At 38.5% G+C, this 20188-nt stretch overlaps 1 protein-coding gene across 1 annotated transcript; it reads left to right on the forward strand.

Annotated features, from left to right (window-relative positions):
• The first annotated feature begins 156 nt into the window (after window positions 1-156).
• Nifk (nucleolar protein interacting with the FHA domain of MKI67) lies at window positions 157-19050 on the forward strand. The gene is made up of 7 exons (XM_071619270.1): window positions 157-273; window positions 9615-9828; window positions 10763-10900; window positions 13154-13262; window positions 15419-15630; window positions 17494-17631; window positions 18123-19050. The coding sequence occupies exons 1-7, from the start codon at window positions 227-229 to the stop codon at window positions 18324-18326; spliced, it is 1062 nt and encodes a 353-aa protein (XP_071475371.1). The 5' UTR covers window positions 157-226; the 3' UTR covers window positions 18327-19050.
• The last annotated feature ends 1138 nt before the right edge of the window (window positions 19051-20188 follow it).

A 20188-nucleotide genomic window follows, 5' to 3' on the forward strand; every position in this document is an offset into this window, starting at 1 on the left:
GAAGGGGGCTTAGGGGGCACGTGAGCCTGCGGGAGGCGGGGGCAGCTTGGAGGTGGTGCCGGCTCGCCGGGCTGTCGGCTAGTGCATGTGTGTGTGTTTTATTTACAACAGCGGACCGGACGGGGCGGGGCGGGGAGGGGGTGGAATCCGTCACAGCCAAAGGGAAGGCGTCCACCTGCAGACTGAGGTAGAGAAAGCGCCGTCTTCGTGTGAAGCTAGGGCGTTAATGCGTTCGTCGTTGAAAAAAAATACACGGAAAAGTAAAAGGACGGAGTGAGTAGGGGATGGAATGGGAAGGAAAATTTCCTCGGTACATCATTTTTATTCTGAGATCTTTGATTCAATTACCTGTTTTTAAATTAAATGGCCTTTTTTTTTAAGTGTGTGCGATGAAAGTTTCTCTTTCGGCTAACACCTCCTTCCGCTGATCCCCTTTGCTGAGGCTAGTACTGTCAATCGAGTCGTTTGTCCCTTGAGAGTTTTTCTGCGCATCTACCCTACAAATAAATGTGTGGTGTGTGGGTGTGTATGATGCATTCTCCAAATGAATTAGAAAAATTCTCATCAAATAAATGATAATGGGTTATTTGCTTCGTACCAAACATTATTCTAAAGTCGTTATGTGAAAGATCATGTTTAATTCTCTTAATAGCCCTGGGAAGTTACCTGACAAATGACGTTACTGTGGTTACAGATTAATGGACTCTGAAGTCTAGTGTACCTAAGTGTTGAAGCTGGGAACCACATGCTTGATCTTAATCACTATGCTATTATTGCCTCTACTGTTTCACAGTAATAGTCGCGGGTTTTTAAAAATATCTTATCCCAGCCTGGTGGGGTGGTCCAAGCCTGTAATCCCAGCCACTCAGGAGACTGAGGCAGGAGGCCAACCTCAGCAAATTTAGTGAGACCCTAAACAACTTAGTGAGACCCTATCTCAAAATAAAAAAATAGGGGCTGGAGTAGCTCACATAGCGCCAGGGTGTTCAATCCCCAAGACAAAAACAAACTTTATCTGATTTAATCCCCACACTCCTATTACATAAATTGACAGTCTCAATTTTCACAGTTTCCTCAGAGACAGGATTTTTAAAAATGTTTTGCCTGTGTACCTCAGACGTGCGCCATTTGTAGTACAAGATTCTCCAGAGTAGAGTCTTACAATAGTTTCCTCCTTCTCGCACACACGATGAAGATAGCAGTAGGAAATATTATTAAGACTTAATACTGCCAAACATATTCTTTGTGTATTAACTGACTTCATAGAAATCCAAATTACATTTTTCATTACAAATTCAGAGTGCCTCTCCATGCCAACTCAAAAAGTAGGACTTTCAAATTTCTAGCAGGAACAAGAATCTGCCAAATCATTTCTCCCCTGAAATTTTAAATTAGTTAAAATTTTAAAAAACGGAAAAAAATTCATACAAAATTTATTAGGTACATAAAGCATGGGAGCATCAGACTCCTAAGAAGGTTTTTTTTTTTTTTTTTAAGCATCCCCTGAGAGTCTGTCTTTTTCTTTTCTTTTCTTTTTTCTTTTTTTTTTTTTTTTTTTTTTTGGTCAAGTCAGAATTAATCCTTCTCTCTATAAACTAGGAGGAAGGACGAAGGTGGTTATAGGCCTATAGTCCCAACTACTGGGGAGGCTGAGGCAGAGGGATCACTTGAGTCCAGGGGTTGGAGACCAGCCTGGACCACATAACAAGACCCCATCTCAAAAGAAAAAAAAGTAAAAGAAATAAAAGTTGATGAGATTTCTAAATGATATATGCCAAACACTACTTTCTATCTCTGAATCTGACTATTCTAGATACTTAAAATGAGCGTGGTCTTGAAATATGTGTCCTTTTTTGCCTGGTTTATTTCTCTTAAAATAATGCCTTCAGGGTTCATCCATGTCTTTCCATGTCAGAAGGAAATTCCTTTGTAAATCTGGATAATACACATTTTGTTTATGATCCATCCATCCGTGGACATTCAAGTTGCTTCCACTTTTTGATTGTGAATAATGCTGCTTTAAAAATGAGTGTACAAATATCTGTGAAGTCCTTGCTTTCAGTTCTCATGGGTATATATCCAGAAGTAAAATCGCTGGATCATAAGGTAATTCTGTCTTTAATTTTGTAAAGAATCACCAAAATGTTTTCCACAGCAGCTGCACCATTTTACATTTCCACCTGCAATGTACAAGGGTTCCAATTTCTTCACATACTTCAACACTTGTTATTTTCTGTGTGATTGTATGTGTACACATGCTTATATCATCCATCTTAATGGATATGAAGTGGTATTTTTGATTTGCATTTTCCTAATGATTAGGATATTGAGCATTTTCATGTGTTTGTTATTAGTCAGCTGTTTATCTTCCTTAGATAAATATGTAGTCCATTCAAGCTTTGCCTCACTATGTTGCTGAGGCTGGCCTCAGAGTCATGATCCTCCTACTTCAGTAGGGAGTAACAAGAGACTACAGATGCGTGCTAAAGCTAAAGCACCTGGTCCTTTGTCTGTTTTTTAATTGAGTTGTTTGTTTCTGCTGAGTTTTAGGAATAGTTTGCATATTGTAGATATTAGTCCCTTATCAGATGTATGATGGACATTCTCTCCCATTCTAGCATTTGCCTTTTCTTCCTGTTGATAGTGTCCCTTCATGCACAAAGCTTCATAATTTTGATGAAGTCCAGTTGACTGACTTTTCCCTTTGTTGCTTGTGCTTTTGATGTCATATATAAGAAATCATTACAATGTCATGAAGCTTTTCCCGTTTTCTTCTAAATGTTTTATAGTGGTTGGTCTTATGTTTAGTTCTTTGTTCCATTTTAAGAATGGTGTAAGTGTATTTTTCATACTTTTCTTGTCTGGTTTGGACATCAGGTAATGCTAGTGTAGGGAGCCCACTTTGAGCCATAGAATTGGTTTGAAGATTATTTTAAGCTGCAGACATTGCAAATTCAAAAGATGTAAAAAAAAAAAATCCTTCTGGGAGCTTCCTTTATCCACCTAAAAGAAGCAACCTCATGGAATTGAAGCTGCCATAATTTCCTTCTTCAGGGGAATTTCATGGTGTAAAGAAGTCTGAAAAACCACACGCTTAAGTGGTTATCACAAATTCTTATCTTCTCCCAAAACCTTAATTAAAAAAAAAAAAACACCTACTTCTTGTTCTTATAGAAACTTCCCCCGCATTCCTTTTTCCCTACTTATATCTACTAAGCCTCTAACTTCAACCAGTTAGTAAGCTAGCTCCTCCTTTTGTTAGCATCAGCGTATATAAAAATAAGTCTTTGGGAGGAGTTTGTTGTTGATGATTTGTTTTTTGTTTGTTTACTTGCAGTAGTGGGGATTGAACCCAGGGCCTCATGCATGCTAGGATTGGGGGAGTTTTCTATAAAAAAGCTTATTCGGAACTATAAGTTGATGGTGGTGTTGAGTTCTTCTGTGCCCTTGCTGATTTTCTGTTCTGTTAATCTTTTATCAGTTTAATTTGCTAGTCCTTATACATTGAACAAAAGAGAGGAAAAGTTTTTCCTCCTCAACACTAGCTTCATAAAATGAACTAAACAGTGTTTCTTCTTACTTCATATTCTGAAAAAGATCATACAGAATTAGTATTAATTCTTCTTTAAACATTTGGTAAATTTCTCCATTGAAAACTGGGATTGGAGATTTCTTTTGGGGAACTTTTATTGCAAATTCCATTTATAGTACTACTCAAATTATTTAATATTAAATGAGTTATAGTTACGCACGTGTGTGTGTGTGTGTGTGTGTGTGTTTGAGATAGGATTTCACTAAATTTATTGCCCAGGGTGGCCTCTTACTTGTGGTCCTCCTGCCTCAGCTTCCTGAGTAGCTGGAATTATTTTTTAGTTCTAAAATTTCCATTTTATTTCTTTCTTTTTTTTTTTTCCAAAACTGGGGCTTGAACAAGAGGCACTCTGCCACTGAGCTATATTCCCAGGCCCTTTTCATTTTTTTACTTTGAGACAGTGTCTTGCTAAATTGCCAAGGCTGGCCTCAAACTTGCCATCCTCCTGCTTCAGCCTATAAGTAGCTAGGATTACAAGTATGCATACCACCACATCTATCTTTCATTTTACTCTATCTTTTATATTATTGCCCGAACTTTCTGTTTCTTTGTTGAGACTTTTTTTATTCATTTCAAGTATGTTCATATTTGCTCATTGAAGAATTTGTATCATGGTTGCTTTAAAGTCTTTGTCATATAATTCTAACATCTGTGTCACCTTGGTATTATAATCATATTAATCCTTTTGGGCTTTTATAATAAAATATCAAATACTGAATGGCTTGACTAGGGCTATGGCACATGCCTGTGATCCCAGTTACTCAGAATCTGAGATAGGAGTATCACAATTTGAGGCCACTCTCAGTACTTTGGTGAGACCCAATCTCAAAAAATAAAAAGTGCTTGAAGTATGCTTAGTGGTAGAACACCCCTGAGTTCAATATCTAGTACAAAAAAACAGTGTTTTATAACAATGAAAATTTACTTCTGACACTTCTGGAGGCTGGAAAGTCTAAGATTCAGGGACCAGCAGATTCAGTGTCTGCTGAGAGCGGTTGCCTGGTTCACGAATGACCATCTTTTTACTGTGTCCTTATAAGTGGAAGGAGGTAGAGAGCTTTTGGGCCTCTTTTAAAAGTCACTCATCAGATTCCTGAGAGCTCTGATCTTGTGATCTTATCACATCACAAAGGTCCCTCCTCATACCACCATCTTCGGGATTATGGCTTTTAACATACTAATTTGAGGCAGTGAACACAAGTGTTCAGACTAGCAGAATCTATTCATTATCTTTTCTCGTTCAATTTGAGCTCTTCCTGGTTCTTGGTATGGCAAGAGGCTTTCTACTGAAATCTGAACTTTTTTCACCATTGTTGGGGTGCTGGGGATGGAACGCAGGGCCTTGCACATACTAAGCAAGTGCCATATCACTGAGCTACACCCCAGTCGAAACCTGAACATTTTTGTATCATGCTATAAGACTCTGGATCTTATTTAAATCTGTTTTAAAGGGCTTTTTCTGACTCTGCTCCAGCAAGGAATGGAGAACACTGCTTTTTGCTGCCAGTTGGGGGAATAAGACCAATCTCCCCTCCCATTGGCCTCCATTGGCACCCAGGGCAGGGTCTCCTCATTATAACTGTGTAGGGATGGATGTCCAGTCTCACACATGATCTCCACTGACACTGTTACTAGTAAGTGACATCATCAACTGATGGGATGAAAGTCCCAACTTCCTTCAGGGTCTTCTCTGACACCATGATGACAGGAGTGTTAGAGCACATCATCGAGCCTCTTGAAGGAAGAAGTCTAGGCTCCCCACTCAGACTTTGTCTGCACATGGTTGGGGGGATGGAGAGCATCCCAGCTTTATCTGAAAAAAAAAAGCCCTGTTTTTGTTGTTTGTTTGTTTGTTTGTTTTCAGAAAAAAAAATCACAGTTTTTTTCTGTGGTGTTTGGCTAGAATAGAGGCAGTATCATAAAAGTTTTCTGTCAGGCAGGGGATGTAGCTTAGTGATGAGTCCTTGCCTGACATGCATTGGAGTCCTGGGTTAGATCCCCAGCACCAACTCACCCACCCACCCACCCCCACCACCAAAAAAAAAAAAAAAACAGAGAAAGAGCAGAAGGTAAAATACATGGCTGGAGATGTAACACAATGATAGAGCACTTGCCCAGCACTATAAAAGTAACTAACTTTTAAATTAGCTTTATTTCTTTATAGCTACCCCCTTCTTGATCCTTCAGCCAAAGAGAACAGATTTTTGGCATTTCTTGGTGACCGGCTTCTTCAGCACCAAGTCTGAGATATATAAGAAAAAAAGTAAATAAATAAACAGTGGAACTTGCCACTGTGTCATTTCGTAGGCCCTGAGGCCCCTAGCTTTCTGCCTTCTCTACTTTTCAGGGTCTCATTATGTTTAGTTTATATATAATGCCCAGGGATTTTAGTTGCACTTAAAGGAAGGAATAAAGGAAAGTTTATCTACTCCACCTTTCCAGAAGCAGAATTCTCCGTGGAGAATTTGTATGACAGAAATTGACACATGTCAAGAATTCTGAAAACCAAGTTCTGTTCTAGGCAGGGCAGCCATAGGCATTTAAGCAGGGCAATGATGAAATCAAAGGGAACTGACCGAACCGTAGCCCTCCATTCAAAGTGATTGAACATGCAAGGTGGCAATTTAGGAAGAATTATTGACTTCCCAGGAGTTAATCTGCCATCTCCTGGGCTCCCTATACTTAATAGGCAGCTTTGCTAACTGAGCACCCATCCTTCTCAGGAAAGCAGCACCTGGAAGATTTGATGAATTGCAGTCTCTGCTTTCTATGCCAGCACTACCATCAGTGACTAGTACTCAGGAAGTGTTTGGATGCCGTGGCAAGGTTCATAACATGTTTAGGGAATAGAATGTACTTGAAGATCGTGGTTAAGTCTCCAAACTTAGAGATCCCTGCTTCCATCAGAAAAGTGACAGGAAGAGAGAACTCCAGCAGGATCTTCCCAAACCTCATCTAGAAGAAGAAAATTTCACCAAATATCCATTTAGAGAAAACTTCCCATGGAAAGAAAAGAATCTTTGCAGAGCAGATGAAAAGATGAGCCATGTATGTAAAGATCCAGACAAAAGACAAGACAAAATTTCTCAAGAAAAATTGGGGTGCACCACTATTATCAAAGCTAGCTTATGTCCCATGAGAGAAAAGCTTATGACATCATGTTGATGGAATGCATTGGCTGAAAGAGACCTTGATAAGAAAAGAAAATGCTATGTCAGACCAAAAAATATTGAGGAAGAATACAAATATTTCAAAAAGTATTCTCAAGTTAACTCATATCTGTAATTCCAGCAATTTAGGGACTGAAGCAGGAAGATTACAAGTTTAAAGTCAGCCTAAACAATTTAGCAAGATGCTATCTCAAAATAACTGAATAATTAAGAGGGCTTAGTGATAAATGCCTCTGGGCCCAAACCCCAGTATGGGGCCAGGGTGGGAGCAGGAGAGGAGTATCATCATATCTCAGATGTTGCTCAGAGAATCTCCTGGATGATCAAGTCCCTGAAGAAGGATGTACAGGCTGTGATGACCCCAGGATCCAGGTAACAGTGCCCCATTTGGACCAGATGCCACCAACCCAAGGTTAGGATCACAGCAGGACCTCCACAAGAGCAAGACAGAGCAGTCTTTTCCACACTACACAACACAGGAGACCTCTTTATTAACCCCTCCCCACACAAATGAGTGCCACATGCCTAAGAATGCCACAGCATTCTGTCAGAGGTCAGGTATTACCAAGATATTCCAGGAGACAGTTCTTGAAAACCTTCCCCCACTTCTAGAAAGTGAGGCAGAACCTCCCCAGGAATAATCACTGAGAGTCTTCACTGGTCCATTGCCCCCTCCAGTGGCAAGAAGTTCCAGCCTCTGTCCACACAACCAGGTGACAGATGCAGCTCACCTTCCAGGTTAATTCTAGCTTGTAATGGAACCATTTCTGAAGCTCTAGAACCTCAGGAAGATAATTTCTTCTCTATTAAAATGATTTTTCTCCTTCCTTTTGGTGCTGTTAACGTGATAACACAATGGCTCACATAGATGTGTGACAAAATTACAATTTGTAAGATGTTTTACAACTGTAGAACATAAATGAATCTCACAGTTCATTGCTTCCATTTCATCTGTAGATCGTGTAATTATAGGGTTTTGTTTGTTTGTTTGTTTTGTTTGTGGTACTGTGGATGGACCCAGGGCCTCATATGTTTTAGGCAGCCCTCTATTAATGAGTTAGATCCCTAGCTGTTTTGTTTTGTTTTGAGATAGAGACTCCTTAAATGCAGGCTTGACCTTGAACTTGAAATTTTCCTTCTTTAGTCTCCCAAGGAGTTGGGATTACAAGGGGCACAACTCCACACCAGACTTAATTATAGTATTTTTGAAGTTGTTAACAAATTCATTAAAGTAATCCAGAAATATGGCAATCATTTTTTATGTCCTAAAATAATTTTTCTCATTTGTTTTTATTGCTTTAAGTGATTATACAACAGCTCAAATGGAAATGCCATAAGATGATAATTTCTAGGACAGTGTTTTTTAAATTTACATCTATAGGAATGTTAATATTATAAATTGTTTCTATCTTGTTTGATTTTTACATAGTGAAATCAGTAAATTTTTATTGCTGGTTAGGAAGACTTTTCTGTTGATCCAAAAACAGCATTTTTTGGTCTTTCTTGTAGAGCAATTTTGAATTTTCTCCTTTTTAGTTGCACTGCTGAAGTTAAATGTGTATATAATTGCTCAAACAGAAGCTCAGCAAAATTGTAATTCTTAAGATTATATTTTGTAGGTATGGTTTATTTAGAAGTTAATTTTCTGAGTCATATGTTTTCTTTCCTTGAATTTCTAGACAGAATAAGGGTAGTCCTCTAGTTGATGCTCTTTCCAGAACAGTATCTGGAATTTTATATGAGTAACCTTGCCATAAAGAACATTTTGTAGGGAAGGCAGAATTTTACATCTGCTCTCTTAAGAGATTTTTTTTCAGCTGGGTAAGAGAATTAAATCTATATAAGAAAAATCAACAGGGAAAAAGAATATAAATTTATTTAATTCAAGTTTTATGTGGTACAGGAGTCTTCATAAGGACATGAAGAATCAAAGACACAGAGATATAAATATATGCCAGCTTAGATAATGAGTAGTAAATTAATGACGATAAGAAAAGCAGAGATAATTGAGCTGGGACAATTAATTGGGTAAAATGGATGGGAGAATCAGGATTAGTCTAAAAAAGGTTGGTTATACAGATTTCCCTCTGCCTCAACTTCTTGTCCTTGATGATAAGAATGGTACTTTCCTTTTGGTATAGCAAGGACAAAGAGTTTCATCTCTTGCACCTGCTGTTTTTGAAGTGGCCTTAACTCAAATTAGTATGCTCCTTGTTTTCTTAACTCCTTCCATTTGAAACTCAAAAGTTCACTTCTACGGAGCTGAATTGACTGTAATGGTAATATTAATTTGTTTACAAAACAACAAAAAAGGAGATTTAAAACAAAACCCTCTAAGCTGGGCAGTATTGGCGCTCATCTGTCTGTAGTACCAGTTAACTCGGGAGGCCAGGCAGGAGCATCACTTAAACCCAGGAGTTTGAGCCCAGCCTGGAAGGTATAGTGAAACCCTGTTTCAAAAAAAACTAAAACACATGACTGAAAAAAGGAAAGAGCAAACTAATGGAAGAATAGTTAACAAGATCTGAAGGGCACAGATATAGTTTTGTAGTTATGTTTTAAAAATTCTTTTTGAAACCGGGCACCATGGTGCACGCCTTTAAACCGACTGAGCAATTTAGTGAGACCCTGTTCAAAATAAAAAATATATATATATAAAGGGCTGTGTATGTAGCTCAGAGATAAAGCGTCCCTGGATTCAAACCCCAGTATGAAAAGCAGAAAAAGAAAACGGTTTTGAAACGTGACTGTTCTGGACGTTCCAAGTTGACAGGTGAAAGGTACGAGGAGAAGAAAACGTGCCCGGCCAGCAGGGAGCGCCAAGGGTGCTATACTTTGTGCCACGCCCTCAGGTCTTGCCACGCCCCTCTCCCGCCTCTACTTCCGCTTCCGAGGAGTCGAGGGCTCGCATTTCCGGGAGCGCGCCGCGTGGTTTGTGTTGCTGCGGGTCTCAACATGGTGGGGACTCCGTTCGTCGTCCCACCCGGGCCGATTCTTTCTCTGAACCCGCAGGAAGACGTCCAGTTTCAGAAGGAGGTGCAGCAGGTCCGCCATCGCGTAACCCAGGTGAGCGGACGCACGGTCCGGGCTGCGAGGGAAGGCGGTGAGTCTTGCCGGGAGCTTTCCGGATCGCGCGGTTCGCGGCCCCGACGCGACCTGCCTTCCCTAGGCTTCTGCTACCTCCAGGGCCTTCCACAGTGAGCTCCGACCGAATGGGGGACCGACCTTATGAGTTTAGAGGCCACGGTGCGCGAGACGAGGAGGTTTACTCTGATGGAGAAATACTGTGGGGTTTGGTCACTAAGTTTTAGGGTGTTCCTGTGGAGACAAGAGGGAGGCATGGGGTGACGCAGGAGAAGAAGGGAACCAGCCGAGGGGTTCCCACAGATTAATACCATGTTAGGGGATGTCAGGCTTCTGCTTTACCGCCCAAAATTACATGCCCGGTAGTTTGAGAGTTAAGATATTATTTACCAAGTTACCTTTGCTGATTGGAGCCCTTGACATCAAGTTTATATTTTCCTTGGTTTATAGCACAATATATATTGTGAAAAAACTAAGTTTTTCTTACAGAAGATAAGGGTGTGATCACAGAGACACTCAGAGGTTAGTCTACATGTGAAGGTTAACAAGCTTCTGGAAAAATGTTCCATTAGATAGGAATAAACAGTGATTTGCGTCGAAAGTTGAAGGACGCACTCTATGGAATTCTTTGGGTGGAAGATCTAAAGTGATGTAATCAGATATTTACTTGCTTGTCTATCCATTCAGCCTAACCTCCAAAGCATGTACTTGATGCTGGTGCTGGGAATCAGGCCTGAGAAAACAGTGGCGATTGTTCTTGTGGGGATATAGACAACAAACAACTAATTCTTTAAATTATTGCTATGACAAGTAAAAATATAGGGTAGGTTCTTCAGCAGAGCACTAGAGTTTTGAAAGTTTTGTTGCAGTGTTCATGTTTTTAAAATGTTTTTTTATCTGGTCTTTTTGTCTTCAGCAAAAAAAGCAAGAAAAACTTACTCCTGGAGTAATTTTTGTGGGCCATCTGCCTCCAGCACTTTATGAAACCCAAATCAAAGCATATTTCTCCCAGTTTGGCACTATTACAAGATTTAGACTATCCAGAAGTAAAAAGGTAAGTTTTCTTAAGCCAAATTGAATCGATAGTTTTGTTTTTGAATATCACTTTTAACAGATTACAGATCATACTTACATATTATTGCTTATCAGATTTCAGAAAAGGGGATGAGATTTAAACAGCCTTGAGAAAAGTCAGTGTTATTCTAAATATTTTGCCAAAGTGATTGTCCCAAATCCTCAAATTAAATTGACAGTCTTGGTAAATGAGCCATATTACCTTGTGGCTCCTAGGCTCAGGGATAAATGAACTTAAATTCGAAGACCGGGTTCATCTTGTATGCCTCATAGAGCCAACTCTTTAATAGCAAAAGTTTATATAGTAAGTAGTTAAGGATAAGTATTCTGTAGTTGGACTACCTAAGTTTGAGGCCTAGCTATACTAGTGACTAGCAACTGCTCGTCTGACCATGGACAAATTATATAACTTCTTCCTGCTTCGTTTTTTTGTGATCTAAAATAAAATTTTAAAAACCCACAATTTTCTAAAAATATTTTAACAAAGATCAAAGAGGTAATGAATTTAAAGTTCTTAGAATTAAATACCACAAATGTTATTGTTTTATCATACTTAAACCACATAAGTCTTTTTTTCTTAGAAGATTATTTCAAGAGCAAAGGAGTGGCCCACTTCATTTATTTCCTCCACACATTTATTGGTTGTAGCTGAGACATCTAGGATATATACCCATTTTCTGCTAGTTGTCCTAAAACAGCAGGTTATAAATTTTATATTGTCTAAGCAACATCTCAACATTAAATGAATTGATGCTGGAATATAACTCAGTGGTAGAGAACTTGCCTTATATAGCACTATGTGCTATATATGTTTCGTTTTGTCTTCCATTATTTTGTTTTTGAGACAGGATCTTGCTGAGTTTGAACTTGGAATCCTGCTTCGGCCTCTTGAGCCCCTGGGATTACAGGCATGCACCACCACACCCAGTTTACATATGGTTTTAAAGGGAATCTTAAATTTCCATCTCACCAGAATCACATTTTTTTGTGTTTCCCTCTGCCTTCTTTTTCTCCATTTACCTACTTATAATAGTTTCTTATATGGAGATTTCAAATATCCTGAAGTTGACTAGAGAATAAATTAGGTGTCCACCATACAGCTTTATCAAATATCAAATTGATACCACATTTGCTTTCGATGTTTCTTGTTTAAAAAATGGAGTATAGGTGAAATTGAAATTTTATACCCTTCTCCAATCTTCCTCGCCTCCTTCCAGCATTCAGGAAATTAGTGTGTATAAAATTAGTGGTTTTCAATGCTATATGTATTTTTAAATCTTTACTAAATGTTTATTAATGATAAATGTTGATGTTCATTTACTTGTTTTTTTTTTTTTATTATTAATTGTAAACTATAGCATTTTGTAAGGTGTGTGTTTGGGGTTTTTTGTTTTTGCTTTTTGGTTTTTTGTTTCCTTTAGTAATCTGTTTTGAGCTTTATTCATGTAACTGGTGCATTATTCTGTTTTGGTTTGGTTTTTTTGCCTGTATTTTATTTGCTTATTTTTGTATGTGGTGCTAAGGGTTGAACCCAGTGCCTTACCCATGCTAGGCAAGCCCTAAGGTTTCTACAGTTTTTCACACTTTTTTTCTTTCGGCAGTACTGAGGATCGAACCCACGGTGTTGCACATTGCCAGTCAATCTCTCTACCATTGAGGTTTTTTTTTTGTTTTTTAAGAGAGAGAGAGAGAATTTTTTTAATATTTATTTTTTTTTTAGTTCTCGGCGGACACAACATCTTTGTTTGTATGTGGTGCTGAGGATCAAACCCGGGCCGCACGCATGCCAGGCGAGCGTGCTACCGCTTGAGCCACATCCCCAGCCCATCTACCATTGAGTTATATCTCCAGCCACAGTTCTTCTATTGGTAAAGCATCATATAACATGCTTGGTATTAGGAATTTATGACTAGTAAGACTGCCAGTTAGCAAAGAACTGTGGGAACCTGCCAGATTTCCTTTATAAATGGGACATTGCTATTGAAAATATTCTAGCCATAGTAATCATGTGTTTATATAAAAATATACGAGTACCTAAAAATCCACTGTTTGGATGACTTTGTATTCCCCCACCCCCACCCCAGACAATCCCTGGAATACATGAATTAAAGTTGGAATTATAGGTATCAAAATTGCTGATAAGGTACTAATGAGTATTATTTAAATTTAAGGCAATTTAGGGGTTGATGACTTGTTAGAGTATAATTATTTTTGTGGTGGATTTCCATTGCAGACTGGAAATAGCAGAGGCTATGCCTTTGTGGAGTTTACGTCTGAAGATGTTGCCAAGATAGTTGCTGAAACAATGAATAACTACCTTTTTGGTGAAAGACTCTTGGTGTGTAAGTGCTCTTATCTTACCCTGGAGATGCTTCTGTTGGTGCATGACTGATGTGAAAGACAGATGGCTTAGCTGCTTTGGATATGCCACTTCATCTCTGGGATGGTTCTTGTAAGGAGTGGTACAAGGATGTAAGTTTTCCAGGAAGGTTATGGTGGAAATTTAAAATTTTTTTCTAGCATAAAAACAGTATATACACTGAGATGGAATTGAACAAATTACTTCAGGGATGTTTGAGGGAAGCTGCTAATCTATCCTCAGTGAGTAGTGAGAAAACCTTCCTTTGGGAGGTATTATTTAAATTGAAACCTGGAGATTAAGCAGGAGGGAACCAGGTGAAGGGGTGGGAATGATGAAGCTGCTTTGACATTCTTTATATAGTTGTAGGCATAGGCAGGTTTTTCTAGAATAGTATTTGGGGGACTCTAGCATGCAAAAAGGAGTACATTTTACAGCACAAGCCAGAACATGTACAGATGTATGTAAACATAACTAAAGAAAAAGTCCAGTGACATAATTCTTAAACCCCTGTTTAAGAATTGGCGTTCTCTTCAGCTAAATTGATTTTATTGCCCCAAAAGGCCACTGTGAGTTTGAAAAATATTGCTTTTACATCATGTTGTTGAGTATAGAGTGGCCATGATTGTTGTATTTGCCTTGTTCTTAGTAAAGTTGAGTATTATACTTACTGACCATGGGAATTCATCTTTTGTGAATTGTCTGTTCATATCTTTTGCCTTGGCTTAATATCTTTCACAAAAACTCTTTCCTAGCTTCCGTGTTACATTATTTTGTGAATATTTGCATACTGCAGTGTAGTCATTGTTACCCTTCGCTCTGTTCTATTTGTTGTTTTCCTAGCTTTATATTTTGAATTCAGGTCTACAGAGAAACAGAACAGCATGAAGAACATACTGCTCTCTTGAATTCACCCTTTTTTAAATGTTCTGATACATTGACTTTATCTCTCCTCATCTATATAAACATACTCACTTTTGTTTCATTGATCTATTTGAAATAAACAGTCATAATACTAGAACATTAAATGGCTTTATCAGGAGTGGTACAAGGATGTAAGTTTTCCAGGAAGGTTATAGTGGAAATTTAAAAATTTTTTCTAGCATGAGAACAGTATTTTCACTGAGATGGAATTAAACAAATTACTTCAGGGATGTTTGAGGGAAGCTGCTAATCTATCCTCAGTGGGTAGTGAGAAAATTACCCACAATCCTCCTGTCTCAGCCTCCCAAGAAGCTGGGATACAAGTATATGCCACTGTGCCTGGCTAAAAGACAGTTTTGAGATGACTAAAGAAACATAAAGGAGGGTAGGGCTCTTGCCTAGCATGCATGGGGCACTGGGTTCGGTCCTCAGCACCACATTAAAAAAATAAAGCCATTTTGTCCATCTACAACTATACAAACATTTTTTTTAAAGAAATATAAAGACAGACATTATATACTATGATATTGTGGTTGTGTAGGGGAATTTTCTTACTCTGAAGAGATTTATGATGGGCTAACAGCAAAGGTAAGGAATCACATTTCAAAATCAGTCTAAATGACAATGACTGCAACTCTTTCACACAAGCCATATAGGGAGTACAGGAGCAACAACACCAGATTAGAAGTTCATTCCACAAAAATTGGCAAATGGAGACAGTAATTTTTGCATTCCCAGAGATACAAGAGCATCCCTGTCCAGATTTCACTACACTTGGGAGGCAGGGATCAGTTTCTGGCCATCCCACTTTTCCAGGTTTTTGAGCTGACAGGGCTGCCCAGGTAGCATATCTCTATCCCAGTTCCTGTTGCTGACAGAGGGACTTCCAGAAGCCTGGGGGAGATCACAGGTTCCTTCTCATAGTAACAGAATGGCTTGCCAGGAGGAAGTAGTTCAGGTAGGGGAAGTGAATAATGTTGCCTGTGCTATACTGAGTCTGACTGTGGAAGATAGCAGAAAGGATCCCAAACAATTGGTTGTTCTGCCCCAAAGCATTAACTCACTCCATTAGGGTATAATTGGTTTATCTATTGCTCTAGTGTGAGATTACATATCATGATCATGATGTGAGAAATAACACTAGGGGAATTTCTAAAACTAACATGGAAAGCTTTTCCTACCACTTGGTTGAAAACTTTTACTTCTTAAAAATAGGTCGTTTTATGCCACCAGAAAAAGTACACAAAGAACTTTTTAAAGAGTGGAATACTCCATTTCGTCAGCCATCGTATCCAGCCGTGAAGCGGTATAATCGGAAGCGGACATTTTTTCAAAAACTGCAAATGGAAGAACGATTTAAAAAGAAAGAAAAATTGCTCAGGAAAAAATTAGCAGCAAAAGGAATTAATTATGATTTTCCTTCATTGGTAAGCATTCCTTCATGAAATTATTTCAGTGGTTTCTCTTAGGGGTAGACTTTGTACCTCACTAGTTATAAAATGTGTCTGTGACTATAAAAAGTAATCCAGTACTTATCACACATTGGGTTTTTAGGTTTTGAGTTTTTTGTTGTTTTTTTCCTCCCTTTTTCTCCTTCTGTGCTGATGATTGAACCCAGCCTAAACCTCTCACATACTAAGCATGTGCTCCAACACTGAGCTGCACTCCGTACTCCTAACCCCACATAGTAGGCTTTGACTAATTTACTTACGTGTTTGTGTTAATGGGGATTGAACCCAGGGGTGCTCTATCACTTAGCCACATCCCCTTTTTATCATTTGAGACTGGTTCTCACTAAGGTACCCAGGCTGGCCTTGAACTTGGCAATCCTCTTGCCTTACCTCTTAAGTCACTGGGATGGCAGACTTGTGCCACCCGTCACAGTTTGTCTTTTAAACAGCCTGTGGATTCTTCGTAAACAATTGGTAACAGATCTTATTTCTTCCATTATATGGAAGAGAAAATCCTTTTTTAAGGAATTGCTTGATTTGCATTACCCTCCCCCCACACCTACTGAGGATTGAGCCCAGCGGTACTTCACCACTGAGCTATATCTCCAGCCCTTTTTGTTTTGTTTCGGTCTGGGGATTTTGGAGACAGGGTTTGATTAAGTTGTTCAGGCTGTCCTTGAATTGTGTTTCCTTCTACCTCAGCCTTCTGGGTAAAAGTAGGCATGTACTGACACCCCTGACTTGCATGACTTTCCTTAGTTTTTAATTTATTGAAGTTGAACCACTATTTAACCAAAAGCCATCATGCTCTTAGATTACCACTTAAATGTGACTTTACCAGAAATGTTTACTGTATGCTCTCAGTAAATATCAAGACTGTAAATTGTTCATCCCTATTACGCCATTCTAGTTAAAATTTTCTCGTGTTCTTTAGTAAGCATCAATTCTGAGATTTAAACATACAGAAATGTGCTGAAATACACAAGCCAACATACAGGAAGATGAGTTGGCACAGGTGTTCATCTAGTTCTACTTGGTTGTAAAGGAATACTGAGGCGGCCTTGCTGAATCTTACTTTCTCCAGTCACAGTAATTAATTAGTTGTTAAGAAATGACATCTTGGACTGGGCTTGTGGCTCAGTGGTACTGTGCTTGCCTAGCATGCGTGAGGCACTGGGTTCGATCCTCAGCACCACATAAAAATAAAGACAATAAAGTCCATCAACAACTAAAAAAATATTTAAAAAAAAAAAAAGAAAGAAACGACATCTTAAGAGTAAGAGAGAATTTTTTAATATTTATTTTTTAGTTTTTGGCGGACACAACATCTTTGTTTGTTTGTGGTGCTGAGGATCCAACCCGGGCCACACGCATGCCAGGCGAGAGCGCCACCGCTTGAGCCACATCCCCAGCCCACTTCCTGGTTGTTAATTGTTTGCCAAATACAATCCCAATCACAGTCTTAAACGGTACTGGAGTATTCACGTCATGGCCTTTGGCCAACTGAACTGTGTGGGAGTTGGACTGTAAAACTTGAAAATGGGCAAATAAATATTTTTTTCTGTACCCTCTTTGTACTTAGAAAAGCAGTGTGGCTTCATTGCCACAATCCTGAGCTTAGCCCTGTGGGCTATAGGGGTAGCATTTGTAACTTCTTTGTTTGAAATTTTAGCAAAACAAGGGGGAACACGTTTCAAATAATAAAATCTTTAGAAATCTACAATTAACCAGGTAAAATTGTATTTATATTATATGCCAGATAGTAGAGAAAGAAATAGGCATAATCAAAAAATAGCTGAAAGAAATATGCAAATTGTTAAAGTCTTAATTTATTTTAAGGTTTTATCATCCAGTAAGACCAAGGATCCTTCAGATAAACCTACAAAGAAGAAAAAGTCTTCAGGCATACCAAAGAAGAAGAAGAAGCGGGTTTCTAAAGGCACTGCTGCCACTCCTGACAAGTCTATAGATAGCCAGGTAACCTGTCTTCATATTCTGGGCACAGGTATTCCAAAATAATTTCAACGAAGAAATGTGGTTTCTGCTATTATCATTTTGGTGACATTTCTGGTAGGTTCTTTTTTTTTTTTTTGTAGTTGTAGATGGACAGAATGCCTTTATTTTATTTGATTATTTTTATGTGGTGCTGAGGGTCAAACCCAGTGCCTCACATATGCTAGGCAAGTGCTCTGCCACTGAGCTACAGCCCCAGCCCATCTGGTAGTTCTTAACTGATGATAGCAGTTTGTTATCTAAAATAATTGAGTATATTCCACTTAATGAGTTTCCATACTCAAGTTGATAAAACACCTACGCCCTTTATTTTCTCCAATTATATTACTGAAAGATAGATGGAAGCCAAATATAACATTGCACAACTTCTAAAACGAGAAGGGAGCTGATATTTTTGGCTAAAGTCATTTCCACTATCATTCCACATTTATGTATTATAATCTGCTTGATTCCAGGGCCCCACACCAGTTTGTACACCAACATTTTTAGAGAAACGAAAATCTGAAGTGGCGGGAATGGATGATGATGAAGATGATGAAATAGTTTTCAAGCTGCCCGTTTATGATGCAGAAGGAGCAGTAGAGACTCCAACACCTAAACAGTCAGGGAAGAAAAGACGAAGACAAGAACCAAGCAGTGATTCTGAACGTATTATATGAATATATATCTTCTGACAAAATGTGATGGTTTTCTTACAGTGGCTGACTATATTATACAAGGTACAATGAAATGTAACCATCAATAGACTCAAAAGAGAAAACATGCTATTTGGAAAGCAATCAGTACTTTGGCCTTTTTGCCTCTGTTGAAGTACAGGGGTACATCAGAGCTTGCAGTGGTTGGGCTCACACTGCCTTTGCCCTGGTTCAGTTTTCCTATCCCCTCTTTATTTTGCCTGTGTTAAAGGGTCACTGTTAACTGTACATTTAACAACTAATCTGAAGCTATTTTTATCGCCACCAAATAAAGACAGTCAATCCTGCTTATCATCTGTGGGGTTCTTGTGCACATTTAAGCCATCAGAGTATTTTAGATTTCAGCATCAGGTGGCTGAAATGAAGATTATATGGAGAGTGAAAATGTAGTTCAGATGTTCATACAGATTCACAAGTACTCGTTTTTTACCAGTAATGTTAGTTTTGGGTGGGCCAGCATGAATTGATAACTACAATTTTGAATCAGTATCAAACATGAAATTGTGTCCAGGATACAAACCATGAACAGCAAATAAAATTTTTCTACACATTATTTGTAAACAAGACTTAAGGAGCTTGGAGGAGGCAAATTTCTGTGTTCTTGCTTCCCTTTTAAGTTTGTACCCTTGAAATGTGCTGTTGTGTTAATTAATCCAAATTCATTAAAATCTATCCTTCCCTACCATTTTATCACCCAGTATTTGTTAAATTTGTAACATAAATGCTCTGATGTAAAACAGTTGGTTTCAAGTGTATACAAAGAATAGACAGTGACAGGCACAAGAAAATGTTCATATGGTCCAGTGAATGGGTAGCAACTTTCTGAAGCATTCTGAACTTTGTGGATCCGAAATTTCCTTGATTACCATTCTGTGAAAATAAATAAGCTTCTCTGTTCAGAAACATGTCATGTTTTATTACCCCAAGGATTACATGCATTTAAACACACAAAAGACAAGATGAAATGAATATTTCTTCCTTACCAACCTGTCACTCATCCCACTCCACAGGTAGGGTGCCATTCATTAGCCCTTCATGGGAAAGAACTTCCTGCCTGTGGAGCAGTGAGGTGGATATTTTTAATTAGCAGAGCTAAAATTATACAATTACACAGAATAGTAGATGAAGTTCTTCAGAAAATCATCAAAAGTGGCATGGATTACATTTCATAAGGGTAGTGGAAATCCCTCAGCCAATATAATAAATAGTCTATAGTAAGTCAAGTACAAATAAGGTGACGAGAATAAAACTAAAATTGTGCAATCATGACCACAGCAATTCAAAAGCATTTTTTATAAAGATGTACACAAAATAATGCTCTGGAATTACAGGTGGTTTTCCCCTTTTTGTAATTCTTTTTTTCTTTTAATTTTTTATTTATTTTTTAGTTTTCGGCGGACACATCTTTGTTTGTATGTGGTGCTGAGGATTGAACCCGGGCCGCATGCATGCCAGGGGAGCGCGCTACCGCTTGAGCCACATCCCCAGCCCTTTTTGTAATTCTTAAAAACCATGAGTACTATACTTGGCATTTGTGTGTTTGTGTAATCGTAACAAAGTTGAAAAGGAATCCACAAGTAAAGTTCAGTTAGAGCCAGATATGTCATGAGATGAAGTATAAATTATTAAATAAAACAAATTTGGATTGCAGGTAAAATGGCAAATGAATAAACTTAGAGGTTCAAGATTGGGTTTTCTTCCATGATATTTGGAATGTGTGTAGCAGTGTCCAAGGCAACTGATGATTATGACTGGAAATTGTAGATCTGGCCAGTTTGAGACTTGAAAAATAAGGATTGTCTCTGCTAATATGGATTCTAAATTAC

The sequence above is a fragment of the Marmota flaviventris genome, chromosome 11 (assembly GCF_047511675.1).
Source record: "Marmota flaviventris isolate mMarFla1 chromosome 11, mMarFla1.hap1, whole genome shotgun sequence".
Classification (NCBI taxonomy): Eukaryota; Metazoa; Chordata; class Mammalia; order Rodentia; family Sciuridae; genus Marmota; species Marmota flaviventris.

Bases quoted from the DNA above. Each gene is read 5' to 3' on its own strand.
- Nifk (XM_071619270.1), top strand. From the start codon at position 227: ATGCGTTCGTCGTTGAAAAAAAATACACGGAAAAGTAAAAGGACGGA. The intron at 274-9,614 runs GTGAGTAGGGGA...CCACGCCCTCAG, and splicing joins CGGAAAAGTAAAAGGACGGA to GTCTTGCCACGCCCCTCTCC. The intron at 10,901-13,153 runs GTAAGTTTTCTT...TTTCCATTGCAG, and splicing joins GACTATCCAGAAGTAAAAAG to ACTGGAAATAGCAGAGGCTA.